At 43.6% G+C, this 25156-nt stretch overlaps 1 protein-coding gene across 4 annotated transcripts in view; it reads right to left on the reverse strand.

Moving 5' to 3' along the window:
- Window positions 1–25156, reverse strand: part of LOC140210090 (ubiquitin carboxyl-terminal hydrolase 49-like) — a 98575-nt gene that overhangs the window by 30990 nt on the left and 42429 nt on the right. For all 4 annotated transcript variants that reach the window (XM_072278900.1, XM_072278902.1, XM_072278899.1 and 1 more), the window contains exons 2-3: window positions 13837–13986; window positions 9240–10715 (exon numbers count right to left, since the gene is read on the reverse strand). In XM_072278900.1, the coding sequence (XP_072135001.1) occupies window positions 9240–10652 (1413 nt within the window). In that variant the 5' untranslated portion in view covers window positions 10653–10715; window positions 13837–13986. The remainder of the gene's footprint in view (window positions 1–9239; window positions 10716–13836; window positions 13987–25156) is intronic.

Consider the following 25156-nt stretch of genomic DNA (forward strand, 5'->3'; position numbering starts at 1 on the left):
ACAAAACAAACTTCACGACATGCGTCAGTGGTAATAAACCTGATTCTGGTTCTCAAAGTCGTCCACTCAACAGTAGCAGCCCGAATGATTCAGGACAAATCTGTGGATTTGGCCACTTGGCCAATCACTTGCAGGGGTTCCCAGAGGATAATCTGGGAAACTACCATCCCTCTGGCTCACTGACAAACACCTGACCACTGACCAACGTTAAACCCTCGCTCTGACCTCCCTCAGCAGTGGCGAGTTGGACAACCATGTCCTTACAGGGCATGGATGACATGATCACAAGTAAACGATTCCATGTATAATTGAATCCATGAGACCTGACTCTATGGAATATTGACCTACCCATTTCCAACTTTATGGATCAGAGATATACTGTTTCTTGAAAGAGGTGACACAGAAGAAAGCATTTGGCACACTTGCCTTTGTCGGTCTGAGCACAGAGCACAGGAGCTAGGCTGTCATGTTGGAATTGTACGCGTCTCTGCTGAGACCACAATTAGAGTATGGTGCAGAGTTCTGGTCACCCTCCTGTAGGAGGGATGTGACTAAACTGCAAAGGGTGCAGAAAAGATTTGAAAGGATTTGAAAATGAGTAGGAATTTTACATCTGAGACAGTGCTTAATTGGGACCCAGTGGAGATCAGAAAGCATAAGGCTTGAAGAGACTCAGGGCATTCAAATCAGAAAATTTGGATTAACTCATTTGCAGAGACTAGAACGAGGGGGAAATGAACAGGATAGAGTTCAAACAGTCAGTGGTTCCTGCTCTTCCAAAATTCAGTGTTTGTTTAAATGTATCTGCACGGACATTACCGGGACTGCAGGGGTAGGCTGGGACTGTTTTCCCTGGAGTGTAGGAGGCAGAGGAGTGACTTTATGAAGGCATATTAAAATCTTGAGGGGCATCAAACAGTACAGACTCTTCAGCCCATGATGTCACACCAACCTTTTAACCTACCTCAAGATCAATCTAACCCTCTCCTTCTACATACCCCTATATTTTTTCATCCATATGCCAATCTATAAGTTTCAGAAATGTTCCTAATGCTCTGCCTCAACCACCAGCTCTGGCAGCGGTTTCCATGCACCAACCCTTCTCTGCGTAAAAAAACTACCTCTGAGATAAGGTGGATTGTCACAGCCTTTTTCCCCCCCAGAATGGAGGAGTCTAATGCCAGAGGATATAGATTTAAAGTGAGAAGACAAAGATTTAAAGGGATCTTAGGGGCAACTTTTTCACATCCATTGTGATGAGTATATGGAACAAGCTCTGCCAGAAGCTATTAAAGCAGATATAATTACGATGTTTAAAAGATATTTGGACGGGTACAGCTTCCCACCCACAAACAGCTCTCCTTTACCATGATGCATACAAAACCCCTTCTTCACGGCCTAACCAGATACTCTGTACTAAGTATCACACCAAAGATTTAAAACAAATGCTGTAAAAGTCTAAAAATTTGCACATATTTAAACAGCTTTGGAGCCTGAATTTTCAGGATGCTGAAGAAAAGCAGGAGAAAAATTATTATAAACACAAGAGACTCTGCAGGTGCTGGAAATCCAGAGTAACACACAAAACGCTGGAGGAACTCAGCAGGTCAGGCAGCATCTATGGACAAGGAATAAAAAGTCCATGTTTTGGGCCAAGACCCTTGATCGGGGGAGGCACGACTGCACCGAATTAAAATAAATTGCAGAGAGTTGTAAACTTGGTCAGCTCCCGCATGGGCACTAGCTTCCATACGATCCAGGACATCTTCAAGGAGCGGTGCCTCAGAAAGGTGGTGCCCATCATTAACAACCCCTGTCACTCAGGTCATGCCCTGATCTCATTGCTAACTCACTGGAGGTACAGAAGCGGGAATGCACACACTCAGTGATTCAGGAACAGCTTTGTACCCTCGGCCACCCGATTTCTGAATGGACATTTCTGATAGGTGGAGGAGCGGGTAGTGTTGAGGAAACAGAGAGGCTGCAGAGAGACTTGGATAGTTCAGGGGAATGGGCAAAGAATGGAAAATGAAATACCATGTTGGAAAGTGTATGGTCATGCACTTTGGTGGCAGAAATAAACAGGCAGACTATTATTTAGATGGGGAGAGAATTCAAAATGCAGAGATGCAAATGGACTTGGAAGTCCTTGTGCAGGATATCCTAAAGGTTAACCTCCAGGTTGAGTAGGTGGTGAAGAAGGCGAATGCAATGTTGGCATTCATTTCTAGAGGTATGGAATATAAGAGCAGGGATGTGATGTTGAGGCTCTATAAGGCAATCGTGAGACCACACGGAGTATTGTATGCAGTTTAGCGCTCCTTATTTTAGAAAGGATATACTGACATTGGAAAGGGTTCAGAGAAGATTCACAAGGATGATTCCAGGAATGAAAGTGTTATATGAGGAACGTCTGGCAGCTCTTCGGCTGTATTCCCTGGAGTTCGGGAGAATGAAGGGGGATCTCATAGGAACATTCTGAATGTTAAAAGGGCTAAACAGATTAGATATGGCGAAGTTATTTCCCATGGTAGGGGATTCTAGGACAACAGAGCACAAGTTCAGGATTGAAGGACGTCCATTTTGAACAGATGCGGAGAAATTACTTTAGTCAGAGGGTGGTAAATCTGTGGAATTTGTTGTCACAAGCGGCTGTGGAGGCCAAGTCACTGGGTGCATTTAAGGCAAAGATTGATAGGTTCTTGATTAGTCAGGGCATCAAAGAGTATGAGGAGAAGGCAGGGGAGTGGAGATGACTGGAAGAATTGGTTCAGCCCATGATTGAATGGCAGAGCAGACTTGATGGGCTGAATGGCCTACTTCTGCTCCTATATCTTATGGTCTTATGGACATTGAATCCATGAGCACTACCTACCTTTTTATTTTTGTACAACTTAATTATTATACGTGTGTCTGCGTGTGCGTATATATGTGTGATCCACAGATGCTTTTTCTATTACTATATATTGCATTATACTGCTGCTACAAAGATAACAAATTTCACGACATATGGCAGTGGTATTAAACCTGATGCTGATTCTGACTGTTGCTCAGAAAAATGATGACTTTTAATCAATCGCAAGCAAGAGAAAATCTGCAGACGCTGGAAATCTAAGCAACACACACAAAATACTGGAGGAACTCAGCAGACCAGGCAGCTTCTATGGAAAAGAATACAGTCCACGTTTCAGGCCAAGGCCCTTCAACAGTCCTGATGAAGAGCCTTGGCCCCAAACATTGACCGTACTCTTTTCCATGGCAGCTGCTTGGCCTGCTGAGTTCGTCCAGCATTTTGTGAATACAGAATAACTTTTATTCAAACTGCTGTTCTCGATGTGGTCACTAGAGGGCAGGTAAGTGCTGCTTATAGCAATGTGCTCAGTGACAGCTGTCGATGCCAGGTCATCAGCTCCTGTATTCAGACAGATCACGAGAACACACCACTGAACAATGCTATCTCACCCAGACCTGCTGACTGTTGGCTGATGTTATTTGGTTATTTGAAGAAGTAATATTTCCTTAAATGCTGAAGTAATTCCCTTAAGGAGGGAGCAGGGATCAACGCAGATAAGTGCACAAAACCACTGAATTCTGGAAGAACTTGAACCATTTTCATTGACTGTTCGAGCTCTACCCTATTCAAACCTCCTTCATTCTAGTCTCTGCATGAGTTAATCCAAAATTTCTGATTTGAATGTCCCAAGTCTCTTTAAGCCTTATGCTTTCTGACCTACACTAGGCAAGATTTCAGTTGTAAAATTCCTAGTTGTTTCCAGATCTATCATCTCTCTAGTCCATACTATTGGATCAGGATTTAGAATTGTTATTTTTCTTGTAGTTTAACTTTCCTATGCTTGCTTGTATTTTTACAGTACTGGGTAAAAGTCTTAAGGCATATATACAATAATTATATGTATTGCACTGAACTGTTGCCACACAAAAAAAGCAAATTTCAAGTCATATGTGATGATGATAAACCTGATTCTGATATGGGTCTCTATTGTGGTCTGAGAGTGGGAAAAGGGCAGGGAAGAGGGAATGATGGTTGGGAAAAGGGGTGGGGAGAGGTGAGGAGTGGGAAGCACCAGAGAGACATTCTGTAATGATCAATAAACCAGTTGTTTGGAGTCAAATGACCTTGCTTGGTGTCTCAAAGCTGGGTGGGTTTGCACTAGCGCCACACCCCCCTGCCCCTTGTCCTCCGCCACCTGTCCCATATTCTTGCCATGGCGCTCCAACCTCGCCATTCCCAACATGCTTTGCTCTAGCCGGATTTACAAGGTCACTTTCCGTTCCACATTGACAAATATAGTACTGTGCAAACGTCTTAGGCACTCTAGCTATATCTTTGTGACTAAGACGTTTGCACAGTACTGTATATAATCAGAATCAGGTTTAATATCTCTGACATATGTGTGAGTTTTTTTTTCTTTTGGGGCAGCAGTACAGATACAAAAAATATAAATTACAATAAGATATTATATATATATATATATACATACACACACACACACATACACATAGTTGCAAGAAAAGTTTATGAACCCTTTGCAATTACCTGGTTTTCTGCATTAATTACTCATAAAATAGGGTCTGATCTTCATCTAAGTCACAATAACAGACAAACACAATCTGCCTAAACTAATAACACACAAATAATTGTACTTCTTGTCAATACTGAGTACACCATTTAAACAATCACAGTCTAGGTTCAAAAAAGTATGTAAACTTCTGAGATAATGCCTTCTACAAAAGCTATTTGGAGTCAGGTGTCCCGTCAATGAGATGAGATTGGAGATGTGGGTTGTAGAGGTTCCCTGCCCTATAAAAAAGACACACAAAGTCAGGTTACTGACAGAGCCTGTTCTTCTCAAGAAAGATATGTTTACGTGCACTATGCCTCACTCAAAACAACTTTCAGAGGTCCTCAGAAGAAAAATTTTAGAGATGCATGAAGCTGGAAAAAGCTACAAAAGCATTTCTAAAGACCTGAGTGTTCATCAGTCAGAGAAGTTGTCTACAAATGGAGGAAACTCAGTACTGCTGCTATTTTCCCTAAGAATGGGCGTCCTGCAAAGATCACACCAAGAGGACAACGAGCAATGCTGATGGAGGTGAGAAAGAACCTAAGGGTAACAGCAAAAGACCTGCAGAAATCTCTAAAACGTGCTAAAGTCTCTGTTCATGTGTCCACTATAAGAAAAACACCGAACAAGAATGGTGCTCATAGAAGGACACCAAGGAGGAATCCACTGTTCTCCAAATAAAAAACACTTCTGCACGTCTCAAGTTTGCAGAGGACCTCCTGGATGTTCCACAATGTTTCTGGGTCAATGTTCTGTGGACAGATGAGACAAAAGTTGGACTTTTTGCCAGAAATGCACAGTGCCACATTTGGATGAAAAAGGGCACTGCGTATCAGCACCAAAACCTCATCCTAACTGTGAAGCATGGTGGAAGGAGCATCATGGTTTGGGGCTGCTTTGCTGCCTCAGGGCATGAACAGCTTGCAATCGTTGAGGGAACAGTGAATTTAAAATTGTATCAAGACATTTTACAGGAGAATGTCAGGGTAGCGGTCTGTCACCTGAAGCTTAATAGAAGTTGGATGATGCAACAAGACAAAGATCCGAAACACAAGAGTAAATCAACAACATAATACTTTAAAAAGAAGAAAGTTTGTGTCTTGGAATGGTCAAGTCAAAGTCCAGACCTTAACCGAATTGAGATGCTGTGGCCTGATCTGAAGAGGGCTGTTGGTGCAAGGGAGCCCAGAAATATTGATGAACTGAAACAATTTTGTATGGAGAAATGGTCTAAAATTCTTCCTCGCCATTGTGCAAGTCTGATCAGCAGTTACAGGAGGTTATAGTGGAGGTTATTGCTGCTAAAGGAGGTTCTACCAGTTATGAAATACAAGGGTTCACATACTTTTTCCAGCTTGGACTGTGAATGATTTAACAATGTGTTCAATAAAGACATGAAAAGTACAATTGTTTGTGTGTTATTAGTTTAGGCAGATTGTCTATTACTGTGACTTAGATGAAGATCAGACCACATTTAATGAATAATTAATGCAGAAAACCAGGTAATATAGCAAAGGGTTCACAAACTTTTTCTTGCAACTGTAAATACGTTAGTCATAGAATCATACAGCGACACAGCACGGATACAGGCCCTTGCATTTACCCTATCTAAACCCCTCATAATTTTGTACACCTCTACCTAATCTCCTCTCAATCTTCTACCTTCTAAGGAATAGATCTGTTCCTTAGTCCTAACCTACTCAATCTCAGGTCCTCCAGACTCAGCCACATGCTTGTAAATTTTCTCTGGACTCTTTTAACCTTATTTACATCTTTCCTGTAGGTACGTGACCAAAACTGCACACAATACTCTAGATTAGGGCTCACCAACATCTTATACACCTTCAATATAACATTCTACAGTACTCTGTCAAACAGAAGACTGGCAGCCAAGCCATTTAAGTGTAAATGAACCATCTACCCAAAAACTCACTCTTAACAAGTACCAGCAACCCAGGTTCAATTCCTGCCGCTGCCTGTAAAAAGAGTTTGTACGCTCTCCCTGTGACCGTGTGGGTTTCCTCCGGGTGCTCCGGTTTCCTCCCACAGTCCAAAAACGTACCGGTTGGTAGGTGAATTGGTCATTGTAAAATATCCTATGATTAGGCTAGGGCCAAAATCAGGCGATGGCTGTACAGTGTGGCTAGAAGGTCTGGAAAGGCCTATTCCGCACTGTAACTGAATAAACAAACAAACAAATAAATAATCGTCAAGGACCCCTCCAACCAGTGTCATTATTACTTCAACCAAACCCCCGTCTGTCAGAAGATACAAAACACCACCACGTTTAAGTTCAGTTTCTATCCTGCTGATAATCAGACTCTCTCACACGCTAGATGAATTCTTGACCACACAATCTATCATATGGCTTTTACACTTCTTTTCTTCCTACACTGTGCCTCCTCTGTAACTGTAACTCTCTATTCTGCACTGTTTTCCCTGCTGTACTTAGTGTGTGGAGTAAACTGTCCGGATGACATGCAAAGCAAAAAAATCATTGTATTGTTTAAAGATTAGCTTTGTTTAAAAGTTAGGTTGATTTAAGATCAGTTTGATTGTCACGTGTATATCAAGACATATACTGAGATAAGTGAGCATCGTTTGTGTCGAGGACCAACATAGTCTGTAGATGTCCCAGACAGCCCACAAGTGTCACTACACTTCCGGCACCAACAATAGCACGGCCACAACTCACTAACGCTAACCGTACATCTTTGGAGTGTGAGTATGAGTGTGAGCGTGAGAGACAGAGAGAGAGAGAGAGAGAGAGAGAGAGAGACACACAGAGAGAGACAGAGAGAGAGAGAGAGTGTGTGTGTGTGTGTGTGTGTGTGTGTGTGTGTGAGTGTGTGTGTGAGTGTGAGGGTGAATGTGTGTGTGAGACAGTGTGTGAGTGAGTGTGAGTGAGTGTGAATGTGTGTGTGTGTGAGAGAGAGAGTGTGTGTGTGTGAGTGTGAGGGTGAATGTGTGTGTGAGAGAGTGTGAGTGTGTGTGAGTGTGAGTGAGTGTGAGTGAGTGTGAATGTGTGAGTGTGTGAGTGTGAGTGTGTGAATGTGTGTGAGAGTGTGAGAGTGTGTGTCTGTGTGTGTGCGCCTGAGTGTGTGAGTGTATGTGTGTGAGAGTGTGTATGTGTGAGAGAGAGAGAGAGAGAGTGTGTCTGTGTGTGTGCGCGCCTGTGTGTGTGAGTGTGAGAGTGTGTGTGTGTGAGTGAGAGTGAGTGTGTGTGAGAGAGTGTGTGTGCGTGCCTGTGTGTGTGAGTGTGTGAGTGTGAGAGTGTGTGTGTGTGTGTGTGAGTGAGTGTGTGAGAGAGAGTGAGTGAGTGTGTGTGTGTGAGTGAATGAGAGTGAGTGTGTGTGAGTGAGTGTGTGAGTGAGAGTGTGTGAGTGTGTGTGAGAGAGTGTGTGAGTGTGTGAGTGTGCGAGTGTGCGAATGTGTGAGTGTGTGAGTGTGTGTGAGAGAGTGTGTGAGTGAGAGAGTGTGTGAGTGTGAGAGAGAGAGTGTGTGTATCCCACATGGTCACGGACAGAACGTACAAACTCCTGACATAGAGGCGTGAATCGAACCTCGATCTTACAGCTGGCGTTGTAAAGCGTTGCACCAACAGCTACGCTACCGTTGACAGATGTGACCATTACGAATGAGCTCCAATACCAATCATATTATCACATTATTTACATCAGCTCCCTACGTCTGGAACTTCCTACTGGCCCTTAGCTTGCGGCATCCCGTGGAACAGAGAACAGTACCACAAAGGAACAGGCCCTTTGGCCCGCAACACTGCACTGCGATAAACTAATACTTAAACATCAAAGTCATCACTTCTGCCCGCACAAAGTCCATATACCTCCCTCTCTGCACATTCATGTGTAAAGAGCCTCTTTAATGCCTCTATCTTTTCTCCCTTCACTCTATGTAAAACACCCCACACATCTCCCCTGAACTTAGCCCCACTCACATAAAATGCATGTTGCCTGGTTTTAGACATTTGGACCCTGGCAGAAAGATGCCGGTCTCCCCTCCTCCTCTGGTTCTCCGGGGAAACAAGCCAAGTTTGTCCAGCGTCTCCTTGTGCCCTCTATACCAGGCAGTATCCTTGTCAGCTTCATTATGGCAGATAAGAGTCTGCAGCTCAGAGCTCGACAATGTTACTGACCCCTAGGAGATGAAAAAGTAACACTGTTGGAGGGACATTAACTAGCTTCCTGTGTCGTCGAGCTGCTGTCTGACCTCCTGCTGAAGATGATTAAACCAGCTCTACCTTGCCCAGAGCCAAATATATAATTGCCAGAAACCAGTTCCCTTACACCCAGCACCTAACCCACCTCACGGGGTGTCCTCGTCATCAGGACCATGCACAAAATCAGCCAGGGCAAATCAATCCACCCGCTGACACTCACTGCCACTTTCTGCATTTGTGTGTTTAAGAAATTAGGAAGTGCTCGTATAGTTGGATCTTCAAAGAGATGTGGCCTGACTCTGCTTTCATTTTTACATTTACCTCAGGGAACCTCAGCACTGGAGGAGGAGGACTGGGACTACACAGATTACCGAAAGCATTCCGTTCTGATGCATTGGCACCCTTCTCCTTGACAAGATCGGACCCCGAGTGAAGAATTAAATTAAAACAAGCCCACAGGAGCTTTCCTTACTTACCTGACTGAGCAGCTGCCCGTGGAAGATGGTGTTCACCACCTTGAGAACCTGCTTGGTGAGCTTCCTCTGCGAGAATGGAATGAGGATCCTGTGCTTTGTGCCTTCTGATTCCAGCTCCTGCTGCACCTTGTCCAATAACTCACAGAGAAATTCCTGAGCGTCTTGCTGACCGTAGCCCCTGAACGCTGGGATCAGGCTCCATACAGAGTGTAACATAGCAAACGGGGACACCAAAGCCCACTTCCCAGACCACATCACTCGGAAGAGGGTGTGAAGTTCATGGCAAAGAGAGATGTGCTTCGAGCTAGGCTCCTTGGGCTGAATCAGTTCCAGGCTCCTGGCCACCGAGGCACCTCCGTTCAAACCAGATGGCATACTGTATCTCCCTGAAGTTCCCACATGATCCTTTCTTTCCGCTAAGCAATGAGCAGGACCAATCCCCAGAGTGACCTTGTTGGATAACCTCGTTTTCCCATTCGTGGTCCTGGCCAGTAATTCTTCAGTCTCACAGAGATCAAGGGTTAAGAAACATTCTCTGAACTTCTGCAAGTGGCTCAGCACTTGCAGGATGGAGTTCATGTAGCAGGTGTTACCCAGGTTCCTTAGACCCGTAACACCAGGTGTTACCACGGGCTTACGCCTGGCAGCATAATAGCGCTTCATTTTGTTCCTTTGTCGTTTTGAGGTAGGGGCAGTTAGTAGCACCTTTCTTACAGTTGGTTTTTTGCATTTTCTTGAGATATGTTCCTCCTTCTGAATCTGAAATAAGATCCGCGCGCTCTTCCTCGGAGGAGTGTTGGCCAGCTCCTCCATGAACTTACGTTTCAGCTCCTGCCTGCGCTTCCTCGCTTCCTCCTTCCGCCTCTCCATCTCCTCCTGCAGCCGCTTCTCCTCGAGTCGACGCTTACCGCTGGTGGTCTGCTCAAACCAAGTGCGCATCGCCTTCGTTAGTAAAGACTGCCTCCTGTGCCAGAGGGCAGTGAACATCTGCTCCATACTGTGAGTCTGCCCCTTCTTGCCCTTCTGCAAAGTACAAGGAGATGCCCCACAAGCCAAAGATCGCAGTGCCCTGCCATTGCGTGCCGTCGAACTGTACTTTTGGTTCTTTATTGCACTCAACGTGCTTCTCAACAGTTTTAAGTCCCCTGTGGCATTGTCATTCAACACGTAGTCGTCACAGAGATAACAAAAGACATAGAGTTCATTGACCTCCATGGCCAGCGGATGCCGAGTTTCCTTAAAGTGTTTGAGTGCATGCTCTTCGATGTAGCGGCCACACGCCACATTGGAGCATTTAAGACAGGCCCAAACAGACTCGGTGGTGTTGCAGTCCACACAATGCCACTTCTGGGGGTTCAATATGGAGTGATTCTGGGCCAGTCTCAGCCGCCCCACATGCTTACATCTATCCATGGCTTTCAAAAATCTCAGAAATATTCCGGTTGTAGCAACCTCGACACGCTGCACTTTTTTAACCTGCGGGAGGGAGAGCAGAGAGACAATTCAGCCAAGGTCATACAACAGGAACAGGCCATTCGGCCCGACTGATTCATGCTGACCAAGATGCCCCATCCAAGCTCAGAGACAGAATCAGTTGGATTATCACAATCAAAAGGAAACAAGGTTAAGGCAAGGAGGAGAGATTTAATAGAAACCCAAGAGGCAACTGGAGCATGGGATAATGAGAATTTAATACCAGGTTTAATATCACTGACATATTGTGGAATTTGTTATTTTGCGGAAGCAGGATAGTGCAATAGATAAAAAAACTATATATTACAATAAGAAATATATATTAAAAATTTAAATTTAAATAAGTACTGCAAAAAGAGAGGGAAAATATCGAGGTAGTGTTCAGGGACATTGTCCATTCAGAAATCTGGTGGTGGATGGGAAGAAACTGTTGCTAAAACATTGAGTGTGTGTCTTCAGGATCCTATACCTCCTCCCTGACGGCAGCAATGAGAAGAAGGCACTGTCATTGTTTTATAAGCTGTGGGATTTGTTGTTTTGTGGAGGCAGCAGAGTGCAAAAACATAAAATTACTATAAGTTACATAATAAATCAGGCAAAGAAAAAGAATAATGAGGTAGTGTTCATTGTCCTTTCAGAAACCTTATGTCGGAGAAGCTGTTCCTGAATCGTTGAGTGAAGGACTTCGGGCTTCTGTTCCTCCTTCCTGATGGTAGTAACGAGAAGACCTTAAGACAGGAGCAAGATCCGGCCATTCAGGCCATCAGTCTGCTCTGCTAACTCTACAAAATTACTCCTCATTCTCCTATGCTCCAGTCGCCTCGCAGGTTCCTAGTACATCTCTCCTCCCTTGCCTTAACCCTACGTCCTCTCGTTCTTGATTCCCCAACCCTGGGAAAGACTGTATGCACCCACCCTGTGCCCCTGATGATTTGATACACTTCAGAAGTAAAGAGAAAGATCAGAATTCAATATAATTCTTAAAGGTTTGTACAGCAGAGAGCATTCTGACTGGTGACATCACTGCTTGGTACGAAGGTTCCAATGCACAGGCTCGCAAGAGCAGGCCTCAGCCAGCTCCATCATGGGGACAAGCTTCCCCACCGTCTAAGATATCTTTGAAAGCTGGCGCCTCGAAAAGACAGCATCCATCACTGAGGAGCCACACGATCACGGCATGCCCTCTTCTTCACATTATCATCGAGGAGGTGATACAGGAGCCTGAAGACCCACTCTGAATGATTCAAGAACAGCTTTTTTGCTGTACCATATTTTTTATGCCTTGCACTGCACTGGTGTTTATCAGAATCGTAATCAAATTTACTATCGCTGGACTGGACTGCACTGGACTGGTGGCATAGCGGTTAGCACAGTGGTTTTACAGCGATTGCTGATCAGGGCTCAATTCCCAACGTTCTCTGAGCAGTTTGTATATTCTCCCCACGACCACATAGGTGTCCCCCACATGCTCTGGTTTCCTCCGACATTCCGAAGATACAGAGTTAGCGTTAGTAAGCGGTGGGAAAGCTATGCTGTTGCCACAAACATGTGACACTTGTGGGTTGCCCCTGACACAAGGGATGTACTTTACTGTATGTACCAACACAGATGTGACAAATAAAGGTAATCTTTTAAATCTTTACCAGTACTGCAAAACAAACTTCACGTCAGTGATAATAAATCTGATTACGATTCTGATAACTCCAGAAGTCTCCACCGAGACTATACCGGGAATGGTCTGGTCTCTCTGCGGAGGCGTGGAGCAAAGGTTTCTCAGATGGGACAATTATCTAGTTGGGCAATCTTTAACAAACAAGAGAAAATCTGCAGATGCTGAAAATTGAAGCAACACACACAAAATGCTGGAGGAACTCAGCAGGCCCAGCAGTCCTGCCGAAGGTTCTTGGCCCAAAATGTCAACTGTACGCATTTCCATAGATGCTGCCTGGCCTGCTGAGTTCCTCAGGCATTTTGTGTGTGTGGGGCAGTCTTTCATTGATTCTGTTATGGTTATTATTCTATAGATTTATTGAATATGCCCACAAGAAAATTAATCTCAGTGTTGTAGATGATACTTTGATAAGAAATTTACTTTGATCACAAAAGCTGTGAAGAGGGTTGATCTCACTTTAGAATCACTTTGGGACTCAACAGGGTGAAACTGGGGATGAAGCTTCTCTTGACTGGGTGTCTAAATCCAAGGGTCAGGGTCCTAAATCAAAGGGAAGAAAAAACAAAATCCTACAGCTGTTGAAAATACGAAATGAAAACAAAGTGTTGCAACATCTTGGAGGTCAGACAGCGACAGGCTGACCTGCCGAGAATTTCCAACATCTGCTATTTTTATAACTAGAAAGATCAAAAATTGCATCATCAGAATTCTCCAGCCAAAAGGCAAACGGGATTCAGTGCACAAAAGGAATTAGGAATTAGGTTCACAATTCGGATGGATAGATCTTTGGATATTAGGGAGTCAAGGTGTAAGGAGTGGATACAAAAATTTGTGCCAATGTAAAAGATCTTATTGAGAGTTCAGGGCAGCCTAACAGTTAATGCAATTGCTTTACGGCGCCAGCGATCACCAAACGGGGGTTTGACCCTGCAATGAGTTTGCATGTTCCTCCTGTGACAGGGTGGGCTTCCTCCAGGTGCTCCAGTTTCCATCCAAAGATGTAAGGGGTTAGGGTTATTGAGTTGAGGGCACGTTATGCTGGAGCCGGAACTGTGGTGACACTTGTGGGCTGGCCCAGATCGCAAAACGATGACACATTTCACTATATGCTTTGATGTATATATGTATGACAAATAAAGCTAATCTTTAACCTTAATCTTACAAATAGCAGGATATGGGACTGAATGCCACACTTCAATGTTTTTATGTATTACACAAAGTAAAACATAGTAAAGTCCAGGCTGAAAACTATCTTCCCAGAAGCTACACTGCAATTAACAAAACCATTTTTAAAAACAATTATTAGTTATTAACTGTAAAACATTCATAATCCTAGTAATGATGTCTTGGCTTATTTTGTACAACATCAGTAAAACAGAATAAAGGAAGATTTAATGCTCAGGCTCCCGGCTAAAGAAAACAACTAGAAAGTTAGAAAGTAGCAATACTTACTTAGACATTCTCAAGTCTTTTTCCAACAACAGTTTGGGAAATGTCTGGGAAAATACCATCTCAGCAAGCAATTGTTATAGCACTGTACCTCCACAATATGTTGCTCAGAACACATCAGGACACCATATTATAGGCAGACAATCTTACACTCTGGAAAGAGAAAGAAAAAAAGGTACCTTTTAGTACAAAGAACTTTGGAAATTGAATTCACATTTATCAAGTCCAAAATACAGTTAATGGGCCACTGGTTCATCGGGACAGCCACTTATTTGGAACAAAAACAAATTGAGAAAATAGCTGGGATTCCCTTCATTTATTTGGGAATTATACTGCTGAATTGGGACAGGAGACTGTTGCCAAACAGATTCTAACTAGCGTCAGTCGCGAGCATGCCATGTGGCCATTTGACACTACAACATGCTTAGAGCAAACAGTTTTTAAAATAGTGTCACTTGCGTGTAATTGTGTTCAAAAAGCAGTGATTTTTGTCACTGATAGGTGGCCAGTAATAAGCAGTAAGACAATTCAGAACAGTTTTGCACACTCCGGTTTGGAGATACCAGAAATGGCCAGGAGTGCAAATGCAATAATTTCACTATTTCAACACGATAGCAACTACAAAGAATTTTAAGGTATTGACAGTCATCTTGAATGTTACAATAAAATGAAGATTTGGAGGATGCAATCGTTGAAGTATTGTATGAAGGCAGTCTATTATCTGCACTGGATGTCTGTGCTGATTTTGTTCATTTACAGTCAATCAAAAGAACATGGCAGCATATACTGGATGAATTCCTCTGTCAATAACTATTAGGAACTAATACACAGTGTTATAGTACTGTAATACTATTAGCAGTGTTCTAATTTGTACTGCATTTCACTTACATACATAATGTTTTTTACTCAGTTTGATGGTAATTTGTCTTTGTTTTTAATACTTTTTTTTAACTATTTCAAGAAACTTCAGCTAATTGGGACAGCCACTTAATTGAGTCAAAATGTACTGGTGTCCACGTGGTCCAATTAACCAAAATTCACTGTATTTTTTTCAGTGAATGAACCTGCCTGTAGATGGAATACTTAAGGGAGTAAAGCCTTGAATTCTGAAGTGGAATATTGATATATAGACATTGCCGTTTCTATCAAACTGGCATCTTCGGCATTCTATTTAATATTTTCCTTTCTATCCCCAGAGTAATCCGTACACGCTGGGAAAGATCGATTCAATATGCAGATACCACAACACTGCCCTCCGAAATGGCTGTCAAAATTCATTTGAGTGAACTCTGGTGTAAAATTCTTGAATGCAAATCACCATCACAACTGCAAAATGGCTAAATGAGAAAAAGGCATTCAGTTTTTTAAAAATTATATGCTAGCTCCACGCTTTAATTGCTTAAGTGGTCAGCTGTTACAAAAACTGGCATATTTCACTAAAACCCAGTGACATGCAGTGATTTACAGTATGAGTGATTACAACCGGGAATTATAGAGCACAGGTTTTGATGCTGCATCATGTGCATTACAGAATTTAAAAGGACCTAAAACAGGATGTTCTGTTAATGCATGGGTTAGCACCTTGTTTATTTGTTCACTCCGCGTTGTGTTATGCGCACTGCATCTACAATGCCTCATCTGCCTTGCAAGCATGTTAAGTGTAAAGTTAACCCTCGGTGTAATGTGCAATCCAAACGAGGCTCAAGGGAGCAGCGAAAGCAAACCGTACGTTTCAGGGAGGGCCACAGAGCACTGACGTCCGCTATTATCCCCGGTGGGAGCAGGAGAGAGACATTTCTAAATATACCTCAGTGGCGAATTGATGAGGTACACCTGTACACCTGCTCATTAATGCAAATATCTAATCAGCCAATCATGTGGCAGCAGCTCAAAATGCATAAGAGCATGCAGATATTGTTCAGTTTTAGGTTCAGTTGCTGTTTGGACAAATATCAGAATGGGGAAGAAATGTGACCCAGATGACTTTGACCATGAAATGATCGTTGGTGCCAGACTGGGTGGTTCGAGTATCTCAGAAACTGCTGATCTCTTGGGATTTTCATGCACAACAGTCTCTTAGAGTATACAGACAAAACATCTAGTGTGTGGCAGCTCTGTGGGTGAAAACACCTTATTAATGAGAGAGGTCAGAGAATGGCCAGACCAGTTCAAGCTGACAGGAAGGCGTCTGTAACTCAAATAACCACGCGTTACAATAGTGGTGTGCAGAAGAGCATCTCTGAATGCACAACACGTCAAACCTTGAAGTGAATGGGCTACAGCAATCAGTAGCCATTTAATGAGGTACACAGGGGGTACCTAATAAAGTAACCACTGAGTGTACATTGATGCAGTAGTCAGGGGAGGCTTTCTGAGGAACAAGGGAGAACAATCGCAGCATTTTAGCTAGGAAGTGAGTTAAGAAGAACAAGATTGAGGAGCAGATTCAAGAAAAGGGCAGATACATAGAATCTTCCAGACTGAGGGGCAGAGAAGGTGAGAAATCCCAAAAGAATGAAGAAAAAGAATTTCAGGATGCATATTGTATACATTTCTCTGACATTAAATGTACCTATTGAACCTATTGAAAATATCAACCCTCACCACCACCCATGACTCCCTAACTTCACCAAATGTCAAAGTAAATTTATTATCAAAGCACATATATATCCCCCTATACCACCATGAGATTTATCTTCTTGTGGGCATTCACAGTAAATACAAAGAAGCACAATAGAATCAATGAAAAACTGCACACAAAGACGGACAGAAAACCAATGTGCAAAAGACAGTAAATTGTGTATATACAAAAAAAAACAAAACATCAATAATAAATATTAAGAGCATGATTGTTGAGTTTTAAAAAGTGAGTCTATAGATTGTGAAATCACTTCAGAATTGAGGTGAGTGAAGTTATCCACTCCGGTGCAGAATAATAGCTGTTCCTGAAACTGATGGTGTGGGACCTAAGGCTCCTGTACCCCCTTCCCAATGCCACATTCATCAAGAGGCTGCAGAGGCTAGGGATGGAATGCTGTTCAATTCAAGCATTCACAGTTTGCCCTCCGCCGCTGATCACTGACAAGAGAGAGATGAATGGTGGTTCCAATTGGCTGATTTGATCAACACACACAAAGGAGCCATATTGAGAAAGTGTGAGGGGGACTTTTAACAGAATTAACATGGATCACAGTCACGTCGTTTGTTGCAGGCTCCCCCCTCCCACCCCAGAACTTCTAAACCACAATAATAAGCACCCAGCCTGAGTCTCTTAAATTTAAAATCAACTCCTCGAATCAGCGCAGGAACCATTCAGGAAAAGCAGGGATAGAATTAAACGACTGCTCTTGGAAGGGGGAAATAAAAACTTGCATCATGACAGCTCCCTCGATGGAAAAGCTTAACGCTAACTCTCTGGAATAATTGCTCTCAGAAACTGCACTTCATATTCATCGATGCTCTCAAAGGCAGTGCTCTTCTCGAATGCTAATGGCTTTTAACGTTGAAAAAACATTTGAGGAAGAGAGTATCATACGAGATCAATGTGTGTGTTTTAAAACCTTCAGAAGAGTGGTATTCTATCACTAAAGTGTAAACATATTACTGTTCAATTTTATCTTTATAGTGATACAAACCTAGAACCAGGTTTTAAAATGCCCAGTCCCCTGATCTGGCTCAAAGGGATTCAGAACTGAGCTTGCCACATGCAAATGCCAAAGTCAGTGGAATTCTAAAAATATCCCTGACCCAAACCAAAAATTTCCAGATTTTTCAATTGCTCCACCCTTTTCCCCATTTGCTCACACGCATTTTTCTCTTAGTATGCAAACTTCATTACCCTGTGGTGAGCTATTCTACGCTGTTTCCTTAACCACCATGCTGAGATCCCTCGACGTCCTTCAGTAAAACTGACAACCCTGAATTAGAGCACCATCTAATAGGCCACCAATCAGTAACACGTCACGTGCATAACATTCAGTACTCTCATGCCCATTCTCAGATTACTTTGTGTATAACTAACATAGAACAGTACAGCACAGTACAGGCTCTTTGGCCCACAATGTTATGCCAACTCTTTAACCTACTCCAAAGTCGATCAGAGAACTATTTTGGCTGGAGCCAGGGCCTTGTGCTTTGGCTCTTGCTAGGGTCACCCATGCCAAACAGGTCAAATGGACTGAGTGGTTTGGGGGTTCAGCACAGGGTAAACAACCCTGTGTCTGTTCCATGTTCTATACCGATCATACAGCAGTTTTGTTCACCTCTCTTCAAAGGCACCTCCTTCCCAGGTGAGCTCCAAGCACCCTCCAGAACCTCGTGCCCATGTTCTTACGGACAGGATTATTGGTTTATTAAAGGTAGCAGGTTGAACTGCTGAACCGTGTGTCTATGGGCAGGAACTATACATTCATAGTAGATACAGCAGTCTGCAGCAAAAACACCTTGCCGTGTTTAACTAGCTGAATTCAAGAACTTCGAAGCCAATGTGGGAACTTTGCCTCAGAACACAACAATGAATGGGGATAGAGTTGGAATTTTGTTGCTCTTTATGGTTCAGTCAGTCTTGGGCACGGAGAGGGTGCACATCAAACGTCAGCTTTACTTATCACGTGTACATCAAAACACATCACTTTGCGTCAACGACCAACACAGCCTGGGGGTAGCCTGCAAGTATCGTCATTCTTACATCGCCCATGACTGACTAACCCAAACCCGTACACCTATGGGATGTAGGAGGAAACCAGATCATCTGGAGGAAACCCACATGGTCACAGAGGGGACGCACAAACTCTTCAGAGACAACAGCTGGAATTGAACCCTGAACGCTGATCACAGGCACTGTAAAGCTTTGTGCTAATCACTACGATACCGCTCCACCTTCAAGAACAAAACATCGACTGTTTACTCTTTTCCATAGATGCTGCCTGGCCTGCTGAGATTCCCCAGCATTTTGTGTGTGTTGCTTTGGATTTCCAGCAGCTACAGACTTTCTCGTATTTCAGAATAGATCTGATGCTGCTTCTGTCAGTCCTGAACTTTGTAAGAAAGAACTCAGAGCCTCACTGTGCTTTCTAGGACCAGAGATGTCCCAAAGGACTTCACCAGCCTAACGTAGGAAAGCAGTGTTCGTAATCCGCACACCGCTAAGTCCAACAAACATGAGCAGCACACACAAGATGCTGAAGGAACCAGGCGACAGTTATGGAGAGGAACAAACAGTCGCCATTTTGGGCCAGGACCCTTCATCGGGATCCACAAACATGAAATGCACAATCAGCGACATTAAGTTGATGGATAAATGTTGCCCACAAGGGCTCCCTTGATCCTCTTTCAACAGGGAGTAGACAAGCCTTTTAGTCACTGTACAACGCTCCTGCTGTTGTGCACTAACAAGTCAGCCTATACAAGATTCAAAATTGTTTACTGACGACGGTAAAGGAGAACAAAATGATTGTTACTTGTTGGGGACTTACAGAAAGGCTGCAAACCCATCCGAGGGCGAGAAGGCTACAGCTGAGTTGAGGCTGTCACAAAGTAGTCCCGGACAGCCGGCATTTCAAACTGAGGGCCAATACCAGTGGCTCTCCACAGCTGCTCTGTTGGGCTTTATTTCAGATTCCAAATGGTTTGCATCAGAATCAGAATTAGATTCAATATCACTGCATATGTCGTGAAATTTGTCGTTTTGTGGCAGCAGTGCAGTGCAACACAGTAAAATATACTATAAATTATAGTGAGAAATATATTTAAAAACAAAAGAGAACAAAAATAGTGAGGTAGTGTTCATTGCCTTCCAGAAATCTGACGACGGAGGGGAAGACGCTGCTCCTAAAGTGCTGAGCGTGTGTCATCGGTAACACAGTTTGGGGCATTTATTAAATTCAGCTGCCTTATCCCAGCAATGCTCACAAAACCACAAATTAAGCAAAAGCCCATGAGGTACAATTCATTGCACGAATAAAACAGCCTGGTTACCAGAATCCGGGTCCTGGATGCAAAATTCCTGGAATCTATATTTAAATACGACTTGCAAAGCATGACCATACTCTCCCAAGTAGAGCAGATTCCTGACAATATTAAGTAAACTCCAAACCATTAGGACAAAAACTATTTTTCGTTGCTGAAGGAAATGTTTAACGGCACAGCGGCGTGGCAGTTAGCGTAATGTTGACACAGTGTTAGCTGTAAGATTGGGGTTCAATTCCCACTGCTGTCCGTAAGGAATCTGTATGTTCACCCCATGACTGTGTGGGCTTCTTCTGGGTAGGTGCTCCAGTTTCCTCCCACATTCCAAAGACATACAAAGTACATTTATTATTAATGTATGTATACATTATACAACCTTCAGATTCGTCTCCTTACAGGCAAAAGAAACTCAAAATAACCCACTAAAAAGACCGTCAGACTCCCAATGAGCGGAGAGTGCAAACAATAAAAGTAAGCAATTAGCATTTAGAACTCTGAAATGAAAGGGTTGGTTATGAGAACCATCAAACTATAGCAATGCTGTAAAAACTTATAATACATCTACTCAAAACCCACAGCAATGCAAGTGATTCTTAACCACAAGCAGAAAGCTCCTGGCAAGTAACTCAGTTTAGTCTATAGGGGCAACCTTGAAATTCCCGCTGTTGCCAATTTAATTCTCCATCTCTCTCCCCTCTGACCTATTGGTCTGTGGTCTCCTCTACAATTACTGTGAGGCACAAGGTAAGCACGAGGAAAAGCATCCCCTCTTCCATACAGGCACGATACAGCTTTGTGAAACTAATACTGAATTCTACAATGGCTGCACTATAGAATAGCAGTTAGCATAACGCTTTTACAACGCTAGCAACCCAGGTTCAATTCCACGGCTGTCTGTAAGGAGCTTGTACGTTTCACCCCATGGTGCGCAGCCTTCCTACAGGTGATGCAGTTTCCTTCCACATTCCAAAGGCATGCGGTTAGGGTTAGTAAATCGTGGGGATGATACGTTAGCACCAGAAGACACTTGCAGGCTGCCCCCAGCACATCCTCAGACTATGTTGGTCGTTGATGCAAACAATGCAATTCGCGGTATGCTCTGACGTTTTGATGTACATGTGACAAAATCGTGACAAGTAAAGCTAATCTTTCTTTCTTTCTAAGCCTTACGAACAGTTCAGCTTGCAACAAAAGCGTGCCTGGAAGCCAGCAGTCTGGTATCAGAGCAGGGGTCATCGAAGTGCATTCAGTGATGGAGAGGACGTACAGGTTCAACAGTTACACTGGGGGGGGGGGGGGGTCGAGTAGAATGCTCAGGCAGGGATTAGGACACCATGTTACTCCACTACAAACCACACGTAGACAATTCCCAGCAGAACTGGGCTCAGCTGCCCTGGTCAGAGAAGAGTCATAGACTACTGCAGCACAAACAGGCCCAGAGGCACAAGACACTGCAGATGCTGGAATCTGAAGCAACGAACGAGGTGTTGGACGAACTCAGCAGATCGAGCAGAATCTATGGAGGGAAATGCATTGTCGATATTTTGAATCAAAACCATGTGTCAGGTCTGATGTGCAGTTTTGACCCAAAATATCGACAATTCCTCACCCGCCCCTCCCTCCCCCCACAGATGCTCAAGCTGCTGCATTCCTCAAGCACCTTCTCTGTTACTATAGAAACAGGCCCTTCATCCCTCTTTGTCCACGCAAACCAAGATGCCCGTGATAAATAATGCTCCCAAAAGAATCGATTACTTAAGGGCGGCAAGACTTCCAGAATCCATATACTATTCCCCAGTACGGACCAACACTCAAAAGAGGTTAAAAAATAAATACTTGGGAGGGATCGGGGAGAAGGGGCAACAGCCAGAGGGTAGAAAAGATAGGCACAGAGCAGGCGAAAGATGTCTGTGTCTGACGGTCTGTCTTCCTTGCTACTCTGTCTCTACATTCTTTCCCTCCAGGCTGTCGGAGGAGGTTATCGAAGTTCAGTGATCGATGGATTGGACTGGACTCTTTGGTTGTATGCTTTTCATACTCTGTGTCTTCACCCGTTCACTTTGTTGCCGTTTCAGCGATTTAATTTGGTGTGATCTGCAAGATTTTTGTTTTGCACAGGGGTTGGGGTTTGATGCTCTTGCAGTTCGCACTTGTTTGATGCTCTTGCTGCCGTTGCACAATTTTTTTTCACACGTGGGGGGTGTTGCCTTTTTTCTTGTTGCCAGTTGGCACGATTTGTTAGTTTTTTTTCTGTGCAGAGGGGGGAGGGGGTTTGATGTTATTTGAACAACTTCCATGGTGTTTTTTTGCTTCATGGCTATCTGGAGAAGACAAATCTCAGAGTTGTATACTGCAGACATACTTTGATAATAAATGAACCTTTGAACCTTTTTTTAAAAAAAAGTCATTTGGACGGCTACACGGATAGGAACAGTTTAGAGGTAGCTGCTACGACTAAAGCTTTAGGTCTTGCACAGATTCTAAGCTTCGCTCAATGTGGAGTGTCAGCGCCTTTGTAGCATAAACATGAACAAACTGATCTTATCACACTCGGTATCAGCAGTAAATGAACCAGTCTTCTGCACAGATATGTACATTCTATTGGACGTATATTTCAGCAACAAAATTACTCGCTTGTTACAATTCAGGCTTAATGGTCCTTAAAAAATATAATCGTCGTAATCAAAGCGCTTGGAATGCTGCTGAGAATGAGGAAGGATTTTGAGCAATCAGTCACCATGGAAGATCCCATCTGGGTGCCTTGACCTGATTACTACTCACTGAAAATGTTCACGTAGGTGTTGGCTGAAGAGAAGGTCGTGTTTCGATTTGAAGGCTCTCGCATTCAGGTACTAACTCCCTCTTTATAATAAATGCACTCTTGAACAATACTTCAGCACTCCGAGCATCTTCTCAGTGGGTATTAAAGATAGGCAATAAACGCTGGTCTTAAAAGTTCAAAGTTCAAAATATAATTGATAATCCCTGTAACAATTAGAATTATTGTTTTTATAGACTTAGTGCAGAAGCACTGAAATTTTAAACGTTAAAAGTTCAAAGTAAAGTGTATATATATGTATGTTACCATATCCAACCCTGAGGGAATATTTAATAAATTCAATAACCACAATATAATCAATGAAAGGCTGCACCATCAAGGCGGACAATCAGTGTGCAAAATACAACAATCTGTGCAAATGAAAAAAAGAGAGAAAAAAGAATAGCCTGGTAAACAGCCAGTGAAACAAACAAGCAAGCAAGCAAGCAATAAATATTGATAACATGAAATGGAGAGTCCTCGAAAGTGAGTCCATAGGTCATGGGAACAGTTCAGTGATGGGACAAGTGAAGTTATCCCCTCTGATTCAAAAGGCTGATGGTTGAGGGGTAGTAACTGTTCCTGAACCAGGTGGTGTGAGTCCTGAGGCTCCCGTACCTTCTTCCCAATGACGGCAGCGAGAAGAGACCATGATCTGGGTGGTGGGGGTCGCTGATCATGGATGCTGCTTTCCTGCGACGATGTTTTGTGTACATACGCTCAATAGAGGGGAGGATTTTACCCGTGATAGACTGGGCCGCATCCACTACTTTTTGCAGGATTTTTCCACTCAAGGGTGATGCAGCCAGTCAATACACTCTCCACTACACATCCACAGAAGTTTGTCAAAGTTTTAGCTGTCATGCTGAATCTTTGCAAACCCCTAAGGAAGTAACGGCACTACTGTGCTTTCTTCAAAACTGCACTAACATGCTGGCCCCAAGAGAGATCCTCTGAAATGATAACACCGAGGTATTTAAATTGCTGAACATTTCCACCTCTGATACCCCAATTCAGGACTGGCTCATGGACCGGTTTCCTCTGCCTGAAGTCAATAACCAGCTCCTTGGTCTTGCTGACATTAAGTGGTTGTTATTGTGGCTGCACTCAGCCAGTGGTAAAGGAATGCAGTTTGAAGAGTCACAGTAACAGGCCCTTCAGCCTCTATCCCATGCCAAACTATTATTCTCTCATTCCACTGATCTACACCCGCACCATAGTCCTCCACACCCTTTCTAACTATGTACTTGTCCAAACTTCTCTTACTATTGGCTGATGTTGAGTATTTGGATTTTCAGAAGGCCTCTAACAAGGTACCACACTCGTAGCAGTTTAACAAGCTACGAGTCCATGGTATTACAGGAAAGAATCTAGCATGGATAAAGTAGTGGCTGATTGGCAGGAGGCAAAGAATGTGAATAAAGGGAGCCTTTTCTGGCTGGCTGATGGTGACTAGTGGTGTTCCACAGAGATCTGTGTTGGGACTGATTCTTTTTACATTATATGTCAGTGATTTAGATGATGGAATCGATGGCTTTGTTGCAAAATTTGCAGATGATATGAAGATAGATGGAGGGGCAGGTAGACAGACTACAGAAGGGCTTGGATTAGGAAAATAGGCAAAGAAATGGCAGATAGAATATAGTCAGGAAGTGTTATATATGCACTTTGGTTGAAGAAATGAAAGGGTTGACTATTTTCTAAATGGACAGAAAATACAAAAAGTTGAGGTACAAAGGGACTTGGGAGTCCTTGTGCAGGATTCCCTAAAGGTTAATTTGCAGATTGAGTCTGTGGTGAGGAAGGTAAATGCAATGTTAGCATTCATTTCAAGAGGACTAAAATATAAAATCAAGGATGTAATGTTGAGACTTGTGACGAGAATACACATAAATTAAGATGTTTGCTGGCCTGGGCTAGCATCAGTGACATCAGCAGTTGGTCTGTCACCTGTCCTCAGGGGAAGGAGAGATAAGGAACAATGAAGCAGCATCTGGAGATGTGTAATGAAGGGACGGGAGAGAGAGCTGTCTAGAGCGGCTCCCCCTTTGAACCCTGAACTATTTGAAGTGGTGGACAGGCGATCTGGACATGTGTAATGAAGGGACGGGAGAGAGAGCAGTCTGGAGCGGCTCCCTCTTTGAACCCTGAACTGTTTGAAGTGATGGACAGACGATACCCCAGCAAGGGGATAAAAAGGGACAGGTTCGCTAAGGCAGCACACACGACACCCGAGGTAACGAGACCCTGGAAGCGGTGCGCCTCTCACGAGTCGGTGGGAAGTACCGGACCTTAAACGCACAGGGTGGAAAGGTACAATCAGCGGGAACCCGGTGTGTGTCCACCCTCGCTTGGGTGCCGGGTTCACTGCAGAGGATCGACCGCATCTGGAGGAGGGGTCACAGTCGGTGACCTCAGGTGACATCACAAAGGACCCGCCCGAAAGCTGCTTGTGAGCAAATATCGCCGGTCTGTGAGTGGAAGCCGTGTCTGAATGATCAGTCGTTCTCGTTCTCTCTCTCCCTCCCCCCTACGTTG

The sequence above is a fragment of the Mobula birostris genome, chromosome 14 (genome assembly GCF_030028105.1).
Source record: "Mobula birostris isolate sMobBir1 chromosome 14, sMobBir1.hap1, whole genome shotgun sequence".
In the NCBI taxonomy this organism is placed as follows: domain Eukaryota; kingdom Metazoa; phylum Chordata; class Chondrichthyes; order Myliobatiformes; family Myliobatidae; genus Mobula; species Mobula birostris.